This window comes from Chamaea fasciata, unplaced genomic scaffold (genome assembly GCF_029207755.1).
Source record: "Chamaea fasciata isolate MVZ Bird 193981 ecotype frontalis unplaced genomic scaffold, bChaFas1.0.hap1 SCAF_2, whole genome shotgun sequence".
NCBI lineage: Eukaryota > Metazoa > Chordata > Aves > Passeriformes > Sylviidae > Chamaea > Chamaea fasciata.
Window position 1 is genome coordinate 88,906,967 of NW_027094087.1, and position 23,313 is coordinate 88,930,279.

A 23,313-nucleotide genomic window follows, 5' to 3' on the forward strand; every position below is an offset into this window, starting at 1 on the left:
TGCCTAAATTGTTTTTCCTAGGCAACTTTTCATTAAAAATCAATTACTTATCATGAAATGTGAAAAATTATTCAGGCACTACCAAAGTGCATGCATAGTTACAATGAAAAATGTGTGCCCTTTAAAGTAGGCATTGTTCCCCTCAAACACCTACTCAAACAGGCATAAAAAGTCTCTTGAAACACACGTAATTACAAGCCATAACACCTAGGTTCTGCTGTTTGCTCTGGTAATCCACGTCCATTTTTGAATTTACAAAATCATGGAATTCTTTGGGTTGGAAAGGACTTCTGGTGATCATCTCATCCAACCCCCTGCCAAGGCAGGGTCACCTAGAGCAGGTGACAATGGAATGCGTCCAGGTAGGGTTTGAATGTCGAGGGAGACTCCACAAGACCCCTGCGCGGCTGCACCACTGCTTTGCCACCCTCAATGTAAAGTTATTCCTCATGTTGGGGTGAAACTTCCTATGGTTTAGTTTAAGGCCATTGCTCCCTGTCCTGTCGCTGGGCGCTGATGAAAAGTCTGCTACCATCCTATCGGCACCCGCCGCACTTGTTTGATAAATAATCGCCAAGTTTCTGCGCGAGCACGTCACTCTTCCCCTCATGCCCTCCTCATGGAGCAGTGAGAGACGCGCCCGCAGCACTGCGTTGCCCGTAGGAGCCCCTCAGGAACGGAGAATAGCGACTCGCAATCGTTTTACAACTATACCCCATCCCCTTTGCCCTTTTTATAAGGCGGAGAGCACGAAGCAGGCAGCGACGCCCACTTCCCGGCCCACGGCCCGCTCTAGATGGGCTCAGCCGCCGCGGCAGCGGGCCCGAGGCAAGCCCCGCCCGTCCCCCGGGGCGGCGCTCGGTGACGGACAGGCCGAGCCCGGCGAGCCCGGCGTGCCGGGATGACGGAGGCGGAAGCGGCTCGGGGAGGATGTAGCGGCGCTGGCAGCGGCTGTGGCGCCGCGCTCTCCCCGCCCCTGCAGCCGGCCGGCCCCGCCATGGAGGTAACGCGGCGGGCGGCGCGGCGCGGCGCGGGGAGAGGGGCCCGGAGCTCTCGGGGGTGCCGCAGCTGGGGCGGGGGGGGAGGGGGCGGTGCGTGACCTTGGCATGCAGCACGGGGGAGCGGGGAAGGTGCGGCCCAGCCCCTCCCACGCCTCGGGCTCCTTTCCCTTCCCGCGGTGACTGGCGGAGAAGCCCCCGGGCCGCTGCGCGCCCTTCGCCGCCGCCTCCCAGCCCCGGCGGGCGGCCGCTGGGAGGGAGGCCTGGGGTGGCAAGGGAGGCCCTGCCGCTGTCCTGCGGAAATGCGAGCGCCGGTGCGGGCTGCGAGGGGCTTGCTTAGTGTCCCTCCTGCTTGGAAGGTGGGGACGTCGCCCTGTTGGCACGGGCTGGGGAGAGCGGGCGGTGCCGACCCGAGGGGAGCGACCCTCGGGTGACACACGGCCGGGGCGGCGAGTGGGAACTGTGAAATCACCACGGGCGGACAAGGGTTCCTTTTCCACTGAGGTGATCCGATGTGTTAACAGTACGTCAGCTGTGAAACACCCACCAACACAAGCAAATAAAACCACTGAAGTGTCTGTATCTAGAGTAGCTTTCGTAAGCACCAGGGCAAATCCAAAGGCAACGTTGAAAAGTTCGCACATTAAAGTAACTCTCCTGGTAGCGTCTGTGCTGCTCGCGTGCCACATTCTGATAGAGGTTCAATGCCACTGTTGGTTGAAGCAATCACAATTCAAAATGCGTTTTGATGTGACTTGGTACACTTAGAGTTGGTGATGTCTAATAGTTGCACATTGGTCAGAAAATTGTCGTTCGTGATGGTCATTACTGCCACAGTTCACAGCAATGGCTAATACATTGCATTTATGCATTGGTTAGGCTTTCTAAGAGTATGTTAAGCTATTGCAAAAGTAAGGGATAGATAGTTAAAATACATAGAACATCTTTTAAGTGTGGCAGGGAAACCCCTTTTAGTGTAGGGGGTAAAGTAGGCTTGAAATAAAATCTAAAAAAAGAATGTGTGTCTGTGGATGTATATATCAGTAAACTATGGAAGCATCCCAATTTCAGAATGATGGACTAGAAATGATGCAGGATTGTGTTGGGCTTAAAATCATACTTTGTTGCTGCTGGCTCACAGCTGGGATACAGCTAATCATTGAAAAGTTTAGGGTTTCTTTGGTAGCTCGTCTTTCTCATTTTTTCTTCTAACGCAAGTGGGTGAAGCCTTCTACATGAGCTACCTCTGGTTTCTGTTACCAGAACAGCAAAACTGGATGCATTGTTTTACGCAGTGTGTGATTCTGCCTCTCTATGTACGAGCTTAAAGGAGTAAAAGTATTGTGAGAAGAAAATTCATCTGACCTTGCTGTAGTATGGAGAGTGGTGAGCTGTCATTTTCTGAGCATCACATGCAGTTTGTTGCAATTCATTATGCTGTCCAAGGGCAAAAATATTAGGAGTGTAAAAGTTGGCAAAGTTTTGCATACTAAGAAAATCTGAAACTTTAACTTTATAGCTTTTTTTTTTTCCTAATGCTGTGCAGGAGAGTTTTTTCTAGTAAAGTTGCTTTTGCCGTCTTAAAAAAAAACCAAAAAAGCCAAGAAAAACAAACACTGAGCATATGTGTTACATAGATGACTAATGCCTTTGTCCATTGTCTGTAACTGAACTCATATTTCTAAAGGTGATGCTTTTTTACTATCTATATCACATGTTCTGTCTAAATTATTAGGGATTGTTCATTCTCATAGTGTTTAGATCCACTTTGGTTCTTCCTTAGTTTCTACTATAAGGATTTTGATTTTTTTTGGCAGAATGAAGAGAGTAGCAAAATAAAAGTGAAGGTATGTGTGTATACATACACACACGCACACACAAACATCTATATATATAAAGATACAAATATACAGATAAATACACCTCTTCACTTTTATACTCATGCACATATGCTAGTATGAAGAAAAAAGCAGGGTAAAGGTGAAGGCTTGGAAATACTATTCCTAATATATTGGAAGCATCTGTTCCCTTTTCCTTTGCAGTGTCATGGCTGCATACATTTCTTTGTGTTCCTGATTATATGTAAGCATATCCCATATAAACCACTCTAAAGCAACAGTCTCCCAGATTAGATCAGTGGAAGTTTACAGGAGAAGGCATTTTGCATGTATTTTAGGGATAGAGAGCCCAGAATTTGCAGAGCCTTTTCAGATCTGTTTGTCAGGCCAGCATTCCTAGTGGGAACTAGGATGTTTTAAAAAAAAGAAGAGAGGGTTATAATTTGTCCAAATGAGCCCTGACTTTGCTGAATCTTTTGGAATATATTTGATAGGTTAACAATTGTAGCGATAAACCAGTGTGTTTAAGAAGGAAACAAAGAAAATGATTAGGAGCTTATGTGGTTCAAAAGTTCCCAAGGTTTGATTTTACTGCAACTCCTCTACACGTTTGGGGGCGGGGGGGGGGGGGGGGGGGGGGCGGGGGTGGTTTGTTTTTGTGGGACTTGTTTGTTTGTTTGTTTTTGTTGTTGTTATTTGGGTTTTTTTGTGGGGTTTTGTGGGGTTTTTTTTCTTTCTTGGTTTGGGTTCTTTTTGTTGTTCTTGCTTTTCTTTTTTTAAATGGCTCTTTTACAAACAAGGGAGTGAGTCATGCTTTTAAAACTGCTTGTAAATGAAATTATTTTGCAATACTGTATTGGCTTTTGATGTTCATTCAGTAATGGAATCATAAGATCATACTGGTTTGGACATTGGGAGCTTTCTATTCTGCTGTTCTGATAATCACAGTAGATCATTTTCCATTATGTTTCTGACTAATCCTACAAATATATGTTGTTTTAAATTTTTCTTTTCTTTTCGTGTGCTTTTGCTTATATTCAGTTATTCTCTGTTTGAAGACTTTCAATTAGTTCTTTTAGTAGTCTTACACTGAAAAGTTCATTACTGCAGATTGTACTTTATTTTGTTGTAGGTTCAAGATGCTGGGCAGGAGATGGTGGCGTCTTCTGGCACACCAGGATCAGGCAAATCAAAGGTAATCAGTCCTCACAAACCTAATTTATTTGGATTTCAGAAGTTCCAAGGGTTACAGCTTAGCATGCAAGCTGTGACTAATAGGAAGACAAAGATATTTTAAACTTTTCTTCTAGACAGGAAAAATTAACTTATAAACATTAAGATAAAGTGTTTTGGAAACCATGAGAAAAAAAATCTCTTTTTGGTACGTTCACTTCCTGTTATATTTGATAAATTATTAATAGCATCCAGTTTTGGTAGCAGTCTGTTTCATAATGGACACAGACATCTTTGCATACTTTGGAAGTAAATCTAAACAATGACAAAGTTATGTCAGCATGCTATTTTCAAAATATTGTTCAAATTGTATTACTGAATCATAGTCCTTCCTGAGTTTTCCTTACTGATGCTGCCCAATTGTGTGCTCCAGAATTGTTTCAGAAAAGTACAGGATGAGGAGTAGTTTCTGTTGTTGTAATTGAAATAACAGATTGGATAACAGAACGTCAGTAACTTGGACTGTTCTTTGAAATGTTATTCTTCTTGCAAATGTGTGGTAAGAGTTTCTTGTCCTAAAATTCAGTTTCTTGGAAGTCAGATGCTAAAATGCCTTGTTTCTATTTCTCTCTGGGTTAGAGGAAACTGATTTCTCTGATACATATATTTTTTACAGCTGGACACATTGCCCAAAGAAGACCTCATCAAGTTTGCAAAAAAGCAAATGATGCTTATACAGAAAGTGAAGTCAAGATGTGCAGGTATCTTACTGGAAAGTGCAATTTCTGCCTTAATGCTTAGCACTACCTGACCTTTTCAAATATCACTGTGTGTTTTTGATAGGTAAATTTAAATTCTAGGCAAAAATACTAGATTTTATTTTTCTTCAATTTTGCTATTTATGGTGGGAGGATAAGGACTGAAGTAATTTGATTAAGAAAGAAGAAAAGAAGCATTGCTTTTGTCAGGTATTAAATTAATTTTGGTCCGACAGTATGGCATGATGGAACAGTGTAGCTTGTGTAAAAGTTGAAGTGGGATTTGTCTTTGTCAGTTGCCCATATTGGTGCAGGTTGCTTATCAGGAAACAGATGGGAGGAGGAATGTCTGATTTTTTTTTTTTTCATAATTAATAGACTATAGTTTGTTGTAGAGTTCAATGGCTTCTTTAAGATGGTTTGCTACTTTATATTTGATCATTTGTTGCTTTAACAAGAAATGGTAAAATACACCAAACAAGATTCTATGCTAAACACCTAAAAGTATGTGTGAATCTGTGCTCTCATGTGCTGTCTGTTTCCACTCTGCTGTCCCTTTTCCTCCAGTGGCCCACCACTTGGTCTGGTGTCACTTCCCTTTGTTTGGGATGACAGTTATGCTCACTGCTGGTAGCTGCCCACTGAAACAATAAGGATACAGAGATGGGCTATACCAGGCTTTTCCTCAGTGTGGTTATTCATATGATCTTGTTCTTCTGCTTGATGCCTATTTTTAGAGAAACAGTAGAAACTGAGTATCTTTCCTGTGATTTAAATTGACCGTGAAATAGAAGGTAAGATGATCATCGGAAGAATTTCTACCCATTGTCCCTCTATCCAAGCCAGGAAGTTTTGCTTCCTCAGAAAACCATGCTCAGTGTCAGGACTGGAGAAGTAGTACTGAATATTTGTTCTCTTCCTGTTAGTCCTGTCTATTGCTCATTAGCAAACAAAAATTGATGAAGTAAAAGACATCTCTGATTTGAATAGAAGTATTGCCAGGCACAGGATTTCCTAGAAATTTGCTACTGTAATGCAGCATCAATTCATACTGTGAAATTTGTTTACATTTTAAGAACTGGAGAAAGAAATTGAAGAACTCAAATCTAAAGCAGCTACTGCAGGACCTGATGATATTATTCAGGTAGGAATATATAATGGGTTTCTGTTGTATTATGTAAAGTTAGCTTAAAGAAATCCACAGAAATAATTTAATAAATAGCAAATAGCTTGAAAACCATTATTCAAATTGAATGGAATCAATCTACAGGAATCCAAGTCACTTCCTAAACCCTTTTTTTTTTTCTTCTCCCCTCACATCCTAACTCCACTTGCTAGCAAACACCCTTGGTTCTGTGAGGAATAGTACAGAGTAATACATACAGAGTAATACACTTCCCAGGCAGAACTTACCTCAGCACTTCAGTACTTGAAGGGAGCTTATAGGATGTGGACAAACTTTTCAGCAGGGCCTGCTACAATAGAACAAGGGTAATGGTTTTAAACTAAAAAAGGGTTGAATTACATTAGATATAAGGAAGATGGATTTTTTACACAGAGGGTGGTGAAACATTGGATAAGGTTGCCCAGAGAGGTAGTAGATTCCCCACCCCTGGAAATATTCAAGGTCAGGATAACTGGCACTCTGAGCAACCTGATGGGTTTGAAGATGTCCCTGCTCGCTGCAGGGGGGTTGGACTAGATGGCCTTTACAGGTCCCCACCCACTCAAACTATTCTATGACTGGGAATGTCCCCACAGCAAGACTTTCCTTGTGTGGCTGGTTAGACCAGCTTTTGTTTATTTTGGAGTGACCATTGCAGAAAGACTTCAGCCATTTGAAAAAATTCTGAGACAGTCATTTGATGAGACTAGAAACACATAATTAAAATAGCATGTCACAAGAAATTCTTTTAAGATCGGTCTTTCTCGGGATAAGGGTCACAGCATATGAAAGGTAAAATTGTTAGTGAGGAGGAATTTCTCTGAGAATTGTTCTGAATAATTTGCATGGAGATTACTTTTCTATAGAAAGGGGACTTCACCACTACCACCTGGTAATAAAAAATTACCTGATCACAAGTAGAATTAAAAGACCCCAACATCATTGTTTTAGTCTACCTGTTTTATATCAGTTGTATTGGGACTGAAAGCAATTTTTAAAACCAGACTGATGTGTTTATTTGAGAAAAAGGGTCATAATATGTGAGTTCCTAAATTTTTCAGAAATCACTGTTTCCATTGTTAAGAAACTCTTCTTTCTCATTTAATATTAGGCTCTCACAGAAAGGCTGGATGTTGTGCTTCTGGAAAAAGCTGAAAGTCAGCAGCAGTGCATAGCCCTGAAAAAAGAAAATATTCAAATAAAGCAAGAAGCAGAGGTACTGAAATGAGCCGCAGAACGTTACTGAAATATTTCAGAATTGTATTTATTTTCTAGGTTTGCTTGTTGTATATCTAATTTTAATCTTTTTCTTCACTTACCTGTGTTCTATCTCTTAAAAAAATCTGAAACAATATAAAGGGTTTATATATTAAAGCATGTGTTCTCTGTACCCCCTAGTTCATAGTAATAAATAAAAAAATTCTTATATACACTGTCTAGTTCCACAGCTGCAAGAAGAATTCAGTCTGTGCATTAAAAGCCTACATAGACTTCAATCAATCAGCTCTGTCTTTCTGTGGGAGCACAGATTTACCTTTATGAGGTAAACCTTTAGATATTCATATGAGGTTTACCTTTAGATATTCATAAGAAGGAGCCTGTCAGCCAAGGCATCTAAATCAATAATCTCAGTTAATAATGAAATGAGGACTGGATTGCTTGCAGTTGATGGACATTGTTATATTCCAGATACCTGAGTTTAATGCACTAAAAGCAATCTGATCTTTAATACATTATCAAAATAGTTGGCTGAAGCTAAACTCTGTCATGACCATCTTGTGAAATTATGCTGGTAAACAGGATTTAGGACTTAGTTTTCCTTTCTCACTTTGCAAATGTTCTTGTACTCTGTGCAGTGTCTTCTGAATTGAGTTGTCCTAATACAGTTAGATATTTAAAAGCTATAGCAGTTTTTGAAAATGAGGACTACTGCATTTTCTAATTAATTATTGTATACAGTTCACTTGGAAATTCTGTGTGCTAAATTACCAGTATTTAATAATTTGCTTGTTTGCTTAGGCTGCAGTGGCTAAAACAGAAGAATTGCAGAAGCAACTGGAACAATCAAGCACTGACTCTCTGGAAGAAATAAGAGCTCTGAAGAGTGAATTAGCAAATGCACAATGCAAGCACAATGAGGATTTAAAAAAACTTAAGATGGAATTAGATAAAGAAGTGAAAAAACAAATGGAGCTGGTGGAACAGGTCAAATGTTACAATGATAGTCAAAAAGAAGTTAAAAGATTACAAGATGATGTCCAAAGAATTAAATCTACTTATGAGGAGCAAATTTTGTGTCTGAACAAGCAGTTGGAAGCTGTGAATGAAGACAAAAACAAAGAAGTGACAAATCTGCAAGAAACTATTAAAAGCAACTCTCAGTGTTACCATAATGAAGTAAAAAATCTGAATGAAGAGCTTAAAAACTTAAAAATTGCCCACCAGGAAGAGGTGTCAGAACTAATACATCGGATTAAAATGTCATCTGAAGAAAATGAAGAAAAGCAAAATCAGATAATTCAGTTACAGCACAGTTTGGCAGAGAAAAATGCCAAGGATGAAACGCGTGCTCAGACTGACCAGCGTGAATATGACTTGCAGCAGCTGAGAGAAGTGTTAAATAAAAATTTAGAAAACAAGATAGATGTTGCAGATACACAAGAAGAACCTTGTGTAGAAGCAAAAATGGAAGAAAAAATTAGGTACCTGGAGCATAGTTTAGAAGAACTCCAGTCCCAACATAGTATATTAAAAGATGAGTTAACTTATATGAGCAATGTCAAGATAAAACTGGAAGAGGAAATCCATCGTATGAAGGATGAGTACTTTCATGAGCGGGAAGACTTGGACTTCAAGATAAATGAATTGCAGCTTACTAAAGAAGATTACTGCTGTGTAATTGAAAAGCTAAAATTGGAGCTTCAAGCAGCAGGACAGCACTATGAGACTGCTGCAAAAGAGCACAAATTAGAGATTCAGACTCTGAAAGATCAACACAAGAGAGAGATTTCTGAACTGAATGAAACTTTATTATCTGGTTCTGAAAAAGAACAGATGGCATTAGTTTTTGAAATGCAGGAACTCAGAGAACAACTTGAAAAGCTAACTCAGGAGAAAGAAGAAGCAGTGTCCAATTACAACAGCCTGAGAGAAACAATGGAAACTCTACAGGCTGAGCTAGGTGAATCTGCTGGAAAGATCAGCCAGGAGTTTGAATCAATGAAACAACAACAAGCTTCTGATGTCAGTCAGCTGCAGCAGAAACTCCGGGCTGCTTTCAATGAAAGGGATGTTCTTCTTGAAACTGTAAATCGCCTTCAGGAAAAAGTAGAAAACTTGTCATCTAATCAGTTAGAGATAGAAGAGCTTAAATGTAAAATTAGTAGTCTTCAGGAGGACAATAACACAATGATAAGCTCCATTAACCAAAAGGAGAGTACTGTAAGAGAACTGGAAGAGAAGATCATTGCTCTTACTGATCAAAACAGGGATATTTTAAATGATGTAAAATGCTTGGGTGAAGAGAGAGAAACCCTTCAGGAAACATGCAAGCAAGAACAAGTTAAAATTCAGGAACTTCAGCAAGAAGTAGATGTTGCTAACCAGTACAGTAATGACCTGAAGCAAAAGGTAGAGGAATTAACGGAGAGACTGAACGAAGCTTTAACTTCAAAGGGTGAAAATGCTCAAATGCTAGAGCAACTAGAAAAACAGATTGAATCTCTGGTGCGTGATAAAGAGCAGCTTTCATCTGAAGTGTACACTCTTCATGAGGAAAATAAAAAACACATTCAGGAAAAAGGTGAATTAAGTGAAGAGCTGGGAAAGACTACAGCTGAAAAAGATAGTTGTTTAGTATTGAAAGAGCAGTCTGAAAGCTTAGAAAAGAAACTGCAAATGATGACTGCAGAAAAAGACCATATATCAACATTACTTGAAAATGAACAAGAGCACACATCCCTTGTAAGAACTCAGCTGTACCACCTACTTGAGCAAGTGGGGTTCAGCATTTCAGATTCTAATGAAGAATATGATTCTCTTAACTTGTTAAAAATTGCAAATGAATGCTTGTTAAAAATTAAAGAAGAGAAGTGCCGTGCTCTACAGAAGGAGGAGGAAGTAATTAGTCTGCAGCAAGAAGTTGAGAGATTACAGGAAGAAAATGCAGCTCAACATAGAGAACATAGATCCCTGATTCATGATTTTGAAAAAGAAAAACATCTCTTGAGAGAAGAATTGGAAGGAGTGTTGTCTGAAAAAGAAGCGCTTCAACGTGATATCCAGGAGCTGAGGAATGCCAGTGAAAAAACAAGGATTGAAAATCAAGATCTTTTAGCTAATACTGAAGAGATCAGCCAAAAACTTGCTCTTTATGAAAGTCAAATACAAGAACAGCAAAAAGGATCTGAAAAACAAGACGACTTAAATTTCATTCTGGAACAAAAGGAAACTGAGCTTAGAAATGTGAAAGACGAACTGAGTTCTCTAAAGGTTATATTTTGTTATTGAAGTATAAAGACTAAACCTCTAAAGTCTTCAGAATTAAGGTTCAAAAAATACTTTCAATTCTCTCTTTTCTTTTTTTTTTTTTCTTTTTTTGCCTTGGCCTGAAAGTGAGTCTCCCTTTTAGAAGGCACATATTTCTAAATTTTCTGGCACCTCAGAATTCCTTTCTTTCCCCCAGGAAAAGAAAAAAATAAGAAACAAAACCAATCATAATGCCTTTTTGAGAAAAGTTGCTTGTACTTGAACCTTTCTTCCTATCAGTATCCCTTGAAGCAATCAATTGACTAGAGGGACTAACTGACCTGGTAATCTTTCACCTCTAACTTTCTGGTTAGAAAACCAGAGATGGACCAAACTTTCTGGTTTGGTTGCATCTCAAACAAAACTGCTTGATCTGCATTAGCTTCAGATCTTGGGAATTGCTGGTTATGTAAAGCTGATAGCTGCAGAATGAGGGTGTCTCCCCTTTTTTGTCCTTGGACAGGATGGAAAGCAGCTCTTAAAAGATTGGAATGTTCTGCTTTCAACATAACTTTGACTAAGCTGTTATGAAGTGGCCTCTAAGTGGTAGTAAGAACAAAGACAGTTTTAGCTGTAGCTAAAACTTCTGGTGGCTCATTAGGGACAAAACAGGTACCACAAAGAAATGTTTGTAATACTTTTTATATCTTTTTTTTATAATACAGAATTTAATGGAGACAATGACCGAGAAAACTGATCAACAGTCTTCAGTAGCAGTGCTTCAAGAAAAAATTGGTATCTTTCTCACTTTTTTCTTTTATATAAATGGTTTGGCTTCTTTGGATTGTTACCTTTTCTTTCTTTGCATGATTGTCTTGTATTTCCACAAGCCGAGAAAGATGGGGAAGTAGATATTAATGCATCTTCCTACAGCATTCCTTCCACTTGGGGTTTAAAATGTTGTTAGCAATTTTAAGTTGGATATGATTTGATACTTTTTAAAGCTTTTTCTTCCTCTGTGCGTCTGTCTAGAAACAGTGTAGTAGATTTAATCTTTATTTTTTAAATGTGGGAAATTTATCAGTAAGAATCCCTGAGGTTACCAGAAGGAAAGGGATGCAACACTGCCAAAACTACTGCTTTATTGCAGTTATCCCAACACATTAGCAGGAAAATGCTTCTGAGTTGTTAAATTTATGTAGAAGTAGACAGGAATATGGCTCTTAACTGTGATGGAAACTTCTGAAATGGGGAAAGATTGTCCAGGGAAAGATTGCCCCTAAGCTCTTAGTGTGTCTGGATGTTTTAGCTTCAAATTAAATACCTAACTGAACGAAACACTTTAACATCTCCCCCTGCTTTATATTTTGTTTGGTTTTAAAGTCATACTGATGTTCGTGTTCTAATTGAATTTCATTTCATTGCACTTCTTGGGAGGAAATGGAAAGGTGTAATTTTTAATTTTCTTATGTATTTATCTTAGGGATGCTCGAAAAAGAATCTGCCGAAAAAGGAGAGAAGCTAAATAAAATTAAAGTGGTTGCTGTAAAAGCAAAGAAAGAATTAGATGCCAGCCGAAAAGAGGTACCCTGACTACTTCCTAATATGAAGAAGATTCTGCACAGGGGGCTTTGTTTTAACGACACACACTTCTTTTTAATAAGATGCAGACCCTGAAGGAAGAGTTGGAGTTGGTTCGGTCAGAAAAAGATCAATTGTCTGCCTCAATGAAAGATGTAATTCAAGGAGCTGAAAGCTATAAGGTAAGAATAGTGCTGCATTCAGAGAAGACAGTAAACTGTCAGAAAATACTTTGGGTTTGAAACCTGCCCTGGCTTCATTGCTATTTACTTGGGCAGCTGTGTTTGGCAAAGGAAATTGTGTTGGTGCAGTTCAATACCAGAATCAAGAAATGTAAGGTTCTCTTAAGGGAACCATGCAGTTGCTGTCTGCAGAAGAAAATGAGACACTTCCTTTCTACTGGAATGCTATTTTTAAACCTTTTGAATCATAGATACCAAGCAAAATGTTGCTAGGCAAAGCATAAATCCCTGTGAATTCTGCAAAGTACATAAAATTGAAGATCAGTTTGAAAATCCTTAAATGATGAAGACAAACTTGTAATTTCCTGGAGCAAGTCTTGTTGGAGCACATCTCTGGGCACATGAAGCAGAAGCAGGTGACCAGTCAGGATTGCTTCCCAAGAGAAAGCTGTTCCCTGTAAGACTTAGAAGGAAAAGCTGTGGGAACTGGGGTTCTGTAATCTGGAGAAAAGCAGGCTCAGGGGCAGCTTTTATCACTCTCTACAACCACCTGAATGGAGGGTGTAGTCAGGTGGGAATCAGTCTTTTCTCGCAAGCAACAAGATAGGACAGAGGGAAATGGCCTTGAATTCTACCAGGGGAGGTTTGTATTGGATGTTAGGAACAATTTCTTTACCAGAACGGTGCTCAAGCATTAGAACAGGGAAGCAATGGAATCACCATCCCTGGTGGTATTTTAAAGTGTAATAAGTAAACACAGCAAGCACTTTAAATACAAGTATATAAAGTAAACATGACACTCAAGGACATGTGTTAGTGATGGAATTGGCAGTGCTGGGTTTTCAGCTGGATTCAATGATCTTAAGTGGTCATTTCCCATCTAGATGATTCTGTGGCATCATTGAGAGTATTGCATCCAGTCTTGTCCCTCCTTCTCCCCCCAAATACAAGAAAGACATTGATAACTGGAAGTGATTTCAGTGGAGGGATGACAAGGTGGGTCAAGGGACTGGAATAAGTGATGAGGAGTTGCTCGGCCTGGAGAAAACTTCAGAGGAACCTAATTGGAGTCTTCCAGTACCTACAAAGACATTTTGAGAGGAAGAGTGTCACGGTATTAATGGTAGTGCAAGAAAAGGCAGTAGTCCTTACCTGAAAGGAGAGATTCCAACTGGATACATGGATAAACATTTTCATGCTATGGAATGGTCGAGCTTTGGAATAGGTTGCCCAGTGGAGTAGCCATCTCCATTCTTGGAGGCAGGACTTTGGAAACACCTCATGGGACAAAACTCTGAGCAACCTGGTCTCATCTCACTGCTGACCCTATTTTAAGCAGGAGAGTGACACCTGCTGAGCCGTCTTCCAACTGAATTATTCTAGAGTGTCATGAACTGAAAGGGGTTTCTTCCCAGAGCCTATAATGGAATGATAGCTTTAATTTCATTCTGATATTTTTGTTGTTGCAGTTAGACAACTCAAATAATGAAATACTAGGTAGGCACATCTGAGGTATAGAATGTGCTTATGCAATACGTATTGTAAAAGATTATGCCTTTTTGTTTGTATGTGTTAAGAATCTTTTGATGGAATACGATAAGCAAGGGGAACAGCTGGATTCTGAAAAAGGCAGAGCAAATAATCTTGAACGTCAGATAGATGACCTCACAAGACAGCTACAGGTGGCATCTGAGCAGGTCAGTTCTGTATGTGGGTCTGATCTATTGATGAGTACCATAAAAATTAATGCTGCCTGTTGGGTGCAAGTTTTAATCATGATTATATAGTTACTATATTTTCATAACCTAACTGTGTTTTGAATAAATTCAGAGCAGTGTGTTTGTTCCTTTTCAACATCTGGTATCTTACCTGGGCCGTGACTAAGATAAATATATCTAGAATGTCTGGCTTTGTCAATAGAAAGAGTTTAATTTATCCCAGGTCAACTCACAGAAAAGAGCAGATCATCTCTGGCTTGATTTTGGACCTACAGCTCTGCTGCAAGTGTCAAATTTGCACTGTTTCTCTGACTGCACACCTACACTTCTCATGAAGTGCAGTAACCTCAGTGACCTGAGACATTTTGTCTTCTATTTCTTCAGCAAAATGTGGGTTTGGGTTTTTTTTTAATTTTTTGTTTAATCAACAGAATGTTTAAATATAATAAATGAATTATGGATTTTGCATTTTTCATAAGGATGAGACTTTAAAATGCATTGTAAAGTACTATAGTAGAATTCAGAGGAGTCTAAAATGGTAATTAAGAGGCTGTGAGAGACATTTTTGCAAAGCTAGGTGCAGTGGGTTTGATATTTAGTTTTTAAACTCCCAGGCCCCATACATCAAAGATCCACCTGGGCCACTGTTTCCTCATAAACACAAGCCAATAGTCAATAGCACAGGAAGAAAAAAGAAAAAATTGTATATAGTCTGCTGATTATGCAAGCATTTCATTTTTCAGGTTTGTTATGAAGAACTTGTAAATAAAACACTGTTTAGGTAGTTGACGTCTTTCACTTATACTTCATTCTTAATAGGAAAATAAAGACTATTCGAAAATTGAAGATGTCAAAATTTAATCTGGTAAAACCATTGGGAAAGTATGCCTGTTGCAGCCGAGTTCTTACTATGTACTGGTGGAAGACTTGATGGTTCAGTCAAAGCTTGCAGTTCAGCCTTTTTTAGGATTTAATAGTATGATCATTTGTTTATAAATACAGCAGCTGTATTTGAAGTGTGGCAATAAGTATTGAAATACTGTGTAGTTGCAAGGGGAAGGTGATAATGCAGAAAGCATAAAATTTGGGGTATTTTTTCAGGTTTGTTTTGATTCTTGCCATTTTACAGAAAGCTGAGCAAATTAGCTGAACAAAATAACCAAAATGTGCTAATGGTTTCATTTTGCCTGTCTATTAATCTGGTTTAAAAGAATTAGGCTGGACAAGACTTGTTTGTAGAAGCGTTGTTTGTAAGGGATTTGGATAGAAATCAGTGTTGGCTATTTTTTTTTAATACAGAAAATACTTTATCTGTTGACATTGCACATAAACTCAGCTTATGTTTTTATCGTTCCATTGTGCTAATTTCAGTATGATCAGTTACACTCTGCTAATGAAGACCTCCTGGCTCGTGTTGAAACACTGCAAAATAATGCTAAGCTGCTGGAAACTCAGATACTGGAGATACAAAGAGCCAAAGCAAAGGCTGACAAAGAGCTAGAAGCTGAAAAGCTTCTAAAGGAACAGAAAACAAAGGTAGTACTTCATAGAGATGGTGAATGGGCTGAAGCATTGCTTTCACTGGATTTGATTTCTGTTAAACCTTTGTAAACTGTTTTTATAGATCAGCTTCTGCACTTTCCCTCCATGTTACTTGACTTTTTTGAAAACTTGGTCTGTTCATTGAAAGAAACCTTGCAAGGCTGTCAGTTCAGGTTAGGAGTGAATACAGAATGTGAAAACTACTTCATAGTGTTGTTGGTTTTTTCTCTGGTTCACAGTGATTTCCTAGAAAAGGAATCAACTGTCTTTGTACAATACAAGTGTGTGTGTGTGTGTGTGTGTGTGTCTAAGCATAGAAAGATGCTGACATCTGTTTTGAAATTGGACTGCATAATTCACAACTACTTAAATTTCAGGAACATAGTGGTGCTCTCCGAGAAATGGAGGAACTTCAGATGCAACTTCAGAAGGAAAAGAAACATCTGCAGAAAATTATGCAAGAGCTAGAGCTGGCTAGAAAGGTAGAGTTGCTGTCCATGCTAGTACTTCATGGACTACCAAAGATTTTGGCCCATCTGGCTGCGTTGAATGCTTCCCTTTCTGTCCTGAGGATTTTAAAGGTGGAGGTTTGAAAAAAGGAGAATGTGAGGGCTTTTGACCCTGGCTATGTGCTTGGAGAGCTGAAATGTACTTTTGGGGTTGGTTTTGTTTTTATTTTTTGTTTGGTTTTTTTTACCTTGGGTTATGTCGCCTATCATGAGTAGAAATAGGAATAGAATTCAGATGTCTGGAGTACGTATATTGTACAGTATTAAGAAATTGCCTTGGTTGTAAGGACTGAAGATGACAGGAACTAATACATAGAAAACACCTACTGATAAAACTAGCAATAAGTTTTTCAAAGCTTTTGATTCTTGTTTGAAAACAGATTATTTATTGTGGATATGGAAACCCAGTGGATGGGTGGTGTTTGTGGATATAGATAGAGGCAAAATCTTTGTCTGATGGGCAATATAGCTTTTTACAGAATTACAAAAGTCTTAGCAGCCAAGGCGAATTGTAAGCTCTAATTTTGTTTTGTGTACCTTGCAGGATGCTCAAAAGAGTACACTGATGGATATGGAAATAGCTGATTATGAAAGGCTAGTAAAAGAACTTAATCAGAAGATTACTGATAAAGACAGCAGAATAGAAGATCTTGAGCAAGAAACAGGGATTCAGAAGCAGAAACAAGAGACCCTACAGGAAGAAATAAGTGAGTAAACTACAAAAAGCAAGAGTCACTATGGTATAGTTAGCAGTGGTAAAAAGTACAATTCAGAAACAACTTCTCAAGTCAGCAAGTGGGGGTAAGCTTTGCAGGGAATACTAAACTGTTGCATTAGGAAAGCAATTTTGTCTTAGAGGAACCGTTACTAGGTTATCAATCACTTAATCCAGTGTTCAGTACTTAAAAGCCAGTTCGCCTGCCTGACATAGTGTGTTTCTTACCTGACTAAGTTACTTATAAGTTCTAAATATTGGTCACTGACAAGGGTTTTCTTTCTGATATACCACACTCATAAAGCTTTACTGATTACCGCGTGGTTAAAAATTTCATTTCTTCTTATGCTCCAGTGTAAGTCTTAAAAAACATTTCACTTATTTTAAGATCTTTGTGATAACTTAGGAAAAGTATACTAAAGTTACCGTAAGCTACTTGTTTGCAGCTCTTAAGGAATCTATTAGAATTTGTTTAAATATTTTCCAGCATTTTTAAGGAAATATAAGAGGGGAGGTTTCCTTTGCATATAATTGTTGTTTCCTGCATTAGGGTCACTTCAGTCAACTATGCAACAGGATGAGGAAAGAAATGCCAAGATAAAACAACTCCTGGTGAAAACCAAAAAAGAACTGGCTGACTCAAAACAAGCTGTAAGTCCGTGTGCTAATGGCTGTGTATTCTATTTTTAAACTAGATTTTAAAAAACAGCTGGTTGACAAATTTTTAGATTACTGAGGTTTGGAGGTTTTTTAATATCCAGATAATTTTATCTTGCAGGAAAATGACCATCTAATGTTGCAGGCATCATTGAAAGGGGAACTGGAAGCCAGTCAACAGCAAGTGGAAGCCTATAAGGCAAGAATCTTCACTTCTTTGTTAGTACAAGTTTTCTCATTTAAGTAGTAAGGGTGTGATTTGTACTGGGCACGTGGAATATAGGCTGAAGAATAAACAGGAGCTATTTTTACATCTCGGTTACTGTCTCTTTTTCCTAGATGGGTTTTGTCAGTTTGCTGCTCTCCTCGAATATTTTTCCCTGTGATTTTTATAGGCGGATTTATCCTGTCTTTTTCCTCTTTCCTTTTCCACCAAAGGAGTAGACTGTGGAGTTTAAAGCTTGTAACTGGAATATATTTTTAATGATTCTTTAAAAATGGAAGTTGCTCAGTTTAAAAACAGAAAGGCGCAGCATTGTCAGGAAAAATCCTAAGTGTTGTCCATCTGTATATACAATAGAAATGGATTGGAATGTAATGAAAGAAGCAGGGTTTGGGTTTTGGTTTTCTTAAATGCTGCCACCCCAGCATTGTAATTTTATCTTCAGTTCTCTCTTTAAACAATGTCACTTTTTAAAAATTAATACATGGTAACCCATGTCTATTTTTTTTATTCTATTTTTTTTTTGGATTTTAATTTTGTATTCACCAGCTCTGTGCAAGAATTACTGTAATAGAGTCCTAGGTTCTCAGTGGCATGTTTCCTTGGAGAAGTAAGAAAATTTCTCGTGATAGTGAAGTTTTCAACTGACTTTTTCAGATTCAAGTGGCTGTGCTGACATCAGAGAAGCACAAAGTTCAGGAACAACTGCGAACATCTTCAGAGCAGCACCAGCGTACGATGAGTGCTTGCCAGCAAAAAATTGCAACCCTGCAAGAAGAGTGCAGAGCAGCCCAGGTATTCCAGTGGAAGAAATAATCTTAGAGGCTTAAGGAGGGGAGATTACTTGCACACTCTGCTTCTTCAAAAATATTTTGCAGATTTTTCACTCTTTTTGTCTTTCAAGAATTGCAAATTACCCCAGTAATTGAGTGGTGGTATAAAGGATGAGCCAGACTGTCCTGGTTGTCATGTATCACTTTGGTTGAAATATCTAGACTTGCATACTTCTGTTTCCAGTAGGGAAAAACTTGTGGTAGTGGGGAGGCAGGGTTTATTTAAGATGATCAGTCAGTATACACTCAAGGAAAAGAAAAGTCTTTAAAGAAAAGACCACAAATGAAAAAAATCAATATAGCTTGCTTCATGTAAAACCAATTAACAGAGATATCACTTTAAAGAACAAAAGCTGTGAAAAATACATTTGCAATCACCTTTTAATATGCTGAAATATGAGCAGCTTCTTAACTGGCAGCTGAACTTCATGGAGAACTGACACTGTTGCTGTAGTTATTATTATAGTTAGTATTATTATTTCTGGGATTTGTTTTTTTGCTCATGTAACACTATTTGATGGTCCTGGAATGCCGTGTTTGCATTGGAGACAAACAGATTCAAAATATAGTAGGACTGTTTTGTTCAAATGACCTTTATGGAGATTATTGCACTACTCTCTGGCCACTGTTCTATGGTAGGTGTGCGTGCTGCAGGTAAGCAACAGCTGAATTCAGCCTCTCAAAAAAGCTTCTACATTTTAAAAAGCTGAACTGAAATGGACGAACTTTGTGATTGCTGCTACAGGAGGTTTGCCTTAGTTGTGATGGTACACATGGATCATGGTTTTACAAATGTATTCTTCATACCTGGGTGCTTACAGTACCTGTCTGTAGTGGCTTGTTCTGTGATGTTGTGAAATCAGCAAGGTTGTAGATCTTCCATGTTGGAATGGCTTGAACCTCTTGGAAGATTAGCTTTCTTATTTAGATGCCCTACATATGGAAAATAGATACTATTACAAGGCTATCAGCAAAGGAAAATTCCCCCTTAAGGAAATGTGGACACCAAAGCAGATAGGAGAAAACAGGAGTTATGCTGACATTTAAGGCTGTGTACCTGAGGACTTAGGAATATTCACACAGTCCAAGAGGGAGAAAAGCAAAGGATTAATTTAAAGAAAATGGCTACAAATGTACAGACTCTGAAAATCTGGACCAGTGGCTAATCAGAGTCAGTTCTGTAGAATTTCAGACGCCAGTTCAGCTGAAGGGAAAGTTTCCAAAATGCTTCTCTTGGAGATGAGAGCATTTTAGTTACCTGTAAATGGGAATGACTAATGAATCCATGAGCTTGTCCTAAGATCCAAGAAAGAAAACCTGTGCCAGTGTTTTGTTTTTAGTTTTAGAGGAATTTGCAATGTGAGTACTGGAAGGATGGCAATAATCTTTGCTGTATAGTGTACAGTCAAAGATAAAGCTACTATGATGTGAAGCAATTTTCTATATGTTCACAGAAACTCAGGCAACAGCTGAATTTAGAAGAAAAGACAGACAAAATACCTTTACAGTCAACTAGAATATTATATCTGGTGCTGTGTAATACCATTGTGAGACTGACTTAACTCTTCAGAATTATGCATAACTTTATGGCACATTAGAGCATTGGAGAGAAACAAAATTTAAGTAGTATTGGAGAAAAACAGAATTCTGTCTCTTTTTGCGTTTTCTGTCAAGTTTGCCTTCATTTAAAGCTGGTCATAGAACCCCTGGCTTGTGAATCTCTCAGTTGAATGCAGTTTTTTGTATTTTCAAGTATTCTTTCTTTTCTTTAATACTGACATGTTGAAAATCAGTGTTTCAAGTTTCACATTATATGATACTCAGTTAAAATCTAAAGAAACATTATCTGTATGGTGGTCACTGGTTTAATTATCTCTTTTAAAGAAGGAAGTGCAGCAGGCGGTTTTAATTTTTTTCAGTGTAAGATGCATTTCATTATAGAGAAACAAGTGAGCAATAGTCAGTAGTATAACTTACAGGTTTGTTTTCTGTGTGGTAGGCTGAACAAGCATCTGTTACATCTGAATTTGAGAGCTACAAAGTCCGTGTTCACAATGTTCTAAAACAGCAAAAGAATAAATCTGCTGCTCGGACAGAATCTGAAGGAGCCAAACAAGAAAGGTAAAACTAACATTTTCACTTGATCTGTAATCTGACTGTGGCACTGCCTAGCTGCTTCTATTGTCATGGTGCTATATTAGTTTCTAATAGCTGGATTTGTCTTTTTAACCATTATTTTTGTGTAGATTACCTATTTTTACAGTCAGAATGAGAGGTAAGGTCTTAGAATGTTTTTTATGACTCTCATGAGCAGAAATTAGTCAGCACATTCTGTGTAGACTTGATATGTTTTCTCTGACATGAAGTAGCCAAGTGCCATTTGCAGCTAAGTAGAAAAGAGCAGGTTGGTTCAGTTCAGCTGAGCTCACTTTGAACTTTTTCAGGAGTCAGTGTTTTAGTATAGGTAAAGCTCTAAATACCAATTCAGTCACCATTTCCAGCAGATTTATGAAATCCTGTATGTTGTATCATGTGAGGAAAGATTTGGAAGATGAGTTACACTACCAAAAGTTCCTTGAAAGTCTTTAAGTACAGTCATAAGCCTGGTGAGTTTAGATTCGCTTCAGAAAATGTCGCAACTCACTGCCAAAGTCAGTCTGTTTCTGAAAGTTTTTTTTATAAATCATTGGTGGCTGCCCTTGGTGACAGACTGGGCATTTATGTGTGAAGTGTCGGGATTCGTTTCTGACCCAGACCTTCAGTCGGTTCCGGCAATTGCAGCCAAAATCCACCAGAGGGCGACGTGTGCCTCGTTAGAGGAATTGGGTTTGGTGTTGGTTTGAGGGTTTTGAAACATTCTTGCCTTTGAAGCAGCCAGACTGTAAGAGCTGTATTTATTTGTCTCTACTTTTTGTAGAATTTTAAGAAGTTCTGGTATTATTACTTTTTTTTGTGAGAGAGAACCATCTTGGAAGCAAATTGGATAAAAAATAAACAAATGACAAATGGTTCCCAAAGAAATTATTTATAAGTATCAACTCTAAGGATTAGTGAGATACACAGTTCATGAGATAATGGAGGTGTCTGCATACATAAACACAGAAATCAGTAAAAAAAGAATGTGTGTGACTTAAGATTTTTTTCTTCCTGGTCTTTCTTATGTGGAATTGTTTCTGACCAACTGAGTTTATATGTTATGGACTTGATGTTACTTTCTAGCAACTTGCCCAAAATCTACTCCAACTGTTTGTCCCCTGTATTTGGTCTTACTGAACTGACGTGCATTTACTAAACAAACCAAAAAAAAAGCGTCACTACTTTTAAGAAGAAATTTTTTCTCCCATCTGAATCCCACATATATATAATATTTTCCTTCTGTCTTGTCCTTGAAGTAGAAAGTGCTATCAGTCATGCTTCCTACCCCAATAGTTGCATTCCCAGCAGTTCAGTTCAGGGATGTGGCAAACCTATTTGTATCTACGTTGAAACAGGATCTGATTATTTCTGCTGTAGCCGCATTCTAAGATTATTTTGGTCTTAGTGCTGTGTTGATTTATTAATGAATATGCAAATTGGATCAGCTATCCAAAATGTTGTGGATATCATATAGGTTCTGAAATAATGTAATTATTTTAAATGCATATTGTGTATTTCTTTTTCTTTCACGTGCAGGGAACAGTTGGAAATGGTGATAGACCAGCTTAAAGTTAAGCTGCAAGATGCTCAGCATAATTCACAGATGAATGCATCTGAGCTCCAGGCATTGCAGTCTGAACACGACACCCTGCTGGAAAGACACAATAAGATGCTGCAAGAGACTGTTGCAAAAGAAGCAGAACTCCGTGAAAAGTATGATCTGCTGATGAATAGATGTGGATATTTTATTTTTGTTTGAATTTTAAGATTTTACCATGTAGAAGCCTATAACTGTACTTTACAAAGAAAGGGCATGTAGTTAAGAAAGTTAAAGGAATTTTCAAGAGGATTGTTTGCAATTTTTCATAGGCCATCAGATGTTTCCACCATGACAATGAAATAGTAGCTGATCAGGGAATTTGAGATTTCTGCAAGCTTTTTACCTCTTAACTATCAGATCTAAAAATTTACATTTTTAAAGCAGGTTGACTATTTTTAAGTCTAATGCCCAGTGCCACATTTGTGTTGTACCGCTGTACTGAATTTTATGCATGTTTCCTATTAAAAAAAGATAGTTATATGCAAAGCAAACAAGCAAAATACCCAGTTCTTACCCACCAAGTGCCTTTCTTACAGAAAGTACTGTATTTTGTTTGTGCTTGCCACTGGCTTAATTTGCTGTTTCTTTCAAAATGAAAGGAATCTGTTTAATCTGTATCACTTCTTGTAAAATCATGAGTGTCTTACTTTAGCTCCTCAAAAAGAGTCTATCATTGTCTTCTCCATTTTGGGTACAAAGAAGTTCACATGAGGTATTAATTAGAAATTACAGATTGGTATTAGGAACTGTTGACTTCCTGTCACTGTCTTTGTACAATTTTATCTGTTCCTGGTAGCTACATAATGATTCAGTGTAGTCAACCAAATTATGTTCTGCATTTTTCTGGAAACAACCCATTTCACAGTAGGTTCTCTTTATACCCAAATTCTGTTCTTTCGTACTCTGGCTCTGTTTAAATCTGTATTCTTATTAGGGTAAGTCCTGGGCTTAGTTTCTCTATAAATGCATTTGTTTAATTGCTTGTGACTTTATTTATTTATCCAAAGATGTCTGAATTTTTTTTGTTCTAAAATAGAAGTCAAGAGTTCATATAGCACAGTGCATTCAGGTAATAAGTAATGTGTAACTTTCTCAGTCTCAGATTTTCCCCGTAAAAATAGTACTTTAAATGAAAAAAAGTTGCACGCATAGTCACTCTAAGATAATCGTATACATGAAAATTGAAAACTGCCTCAAACTGTAAAAATTTTGAAATGT

The 23,313-nt window shown here is 38.3% G+C and overlaps 1 protein-coding gene across 2 annotated transcripts in view; it reads left to right on the forward strand.

The window, feature by feature from the left end:
• Positions 1 to 901: 901 nt before the first annotated feature.
• GCC2 (GRIP and coiled-coil domain containing 2) overlaps positions 902 to 23,313 on the forward strand; it is a 30,971-nt gene continuing 8,559 nt past the window's right edge. The window contains exons 1-18 of one of the 2 annotated variants that reach the window (XM_066176675.1): positions 902 to 1,003; positions 3,969 to 4,031; positions 4,686 to 4,770; positions 5,844 to 5,911; positions 7,044 to 7,148; positions 7,952 to 10,423; positions 11,125 to 11,194; positions 11,883 to 11,983; positions 12,064 to 12,162; positions 13,740 to 13,859; positions 15,252 to 15,416; positions 15,800 to 15,904; positions 16,476 to 16,638; positions 17,197 to 17,297; positions 17,425 to 17,502; positions 18,184 to 18,321; positions 20,359 to 20,480; positions 22,032 to 22,208. In XM_066176675.1, coding sequence (XP_066032772.1) covers positions 902 to 1,003; positions 3,969 to 4,031; positions 4,686 to 4,770; positions 5,844 to 5,911; positions 7,044 to 7,148; positions 7,952 to 10,423; positions 11,125 to 11,194; positions 11,883 to 11,983; positions 12,064 to 12,162; positions 13,740 to 13,859; positions 15,252 to 15,416; positions 15,800 to 15,904; positions 16,476 to 16,638; positions 17,197 to 17,297; positions 17,425 to 17,502; positions 18,184 to 18,321; positions 20,359 to 20,480; positions 22,032 to 22,208 — 4,334 coding nt within the window. The remainder of the gene's footprint in view (positions 1,004 to 3,968; positions 4,032 to 4,685; positions 4,771 to 5,843; positions 5,912 to 7,043; positions 7,149 to 7,951; positions 10,424 to 11,124; positions 11,195 to 11,882; positions 11,984 to 12,063; positions 12,163 to 13,739; positions 13,860 to 15,251; positions 15,417 to 15,799; positions 15,905 to 16,475; positions 16,639 to 17,196; positions 17,298 to 17,424; positions 17,503 to 18,183; positions 18,322 to 20,358; positions 20,481 to 22,031; positions 22,209 to 23,313) is intronic. The other variant, XM_066176676.1, reaches the window with a different exon arrangement.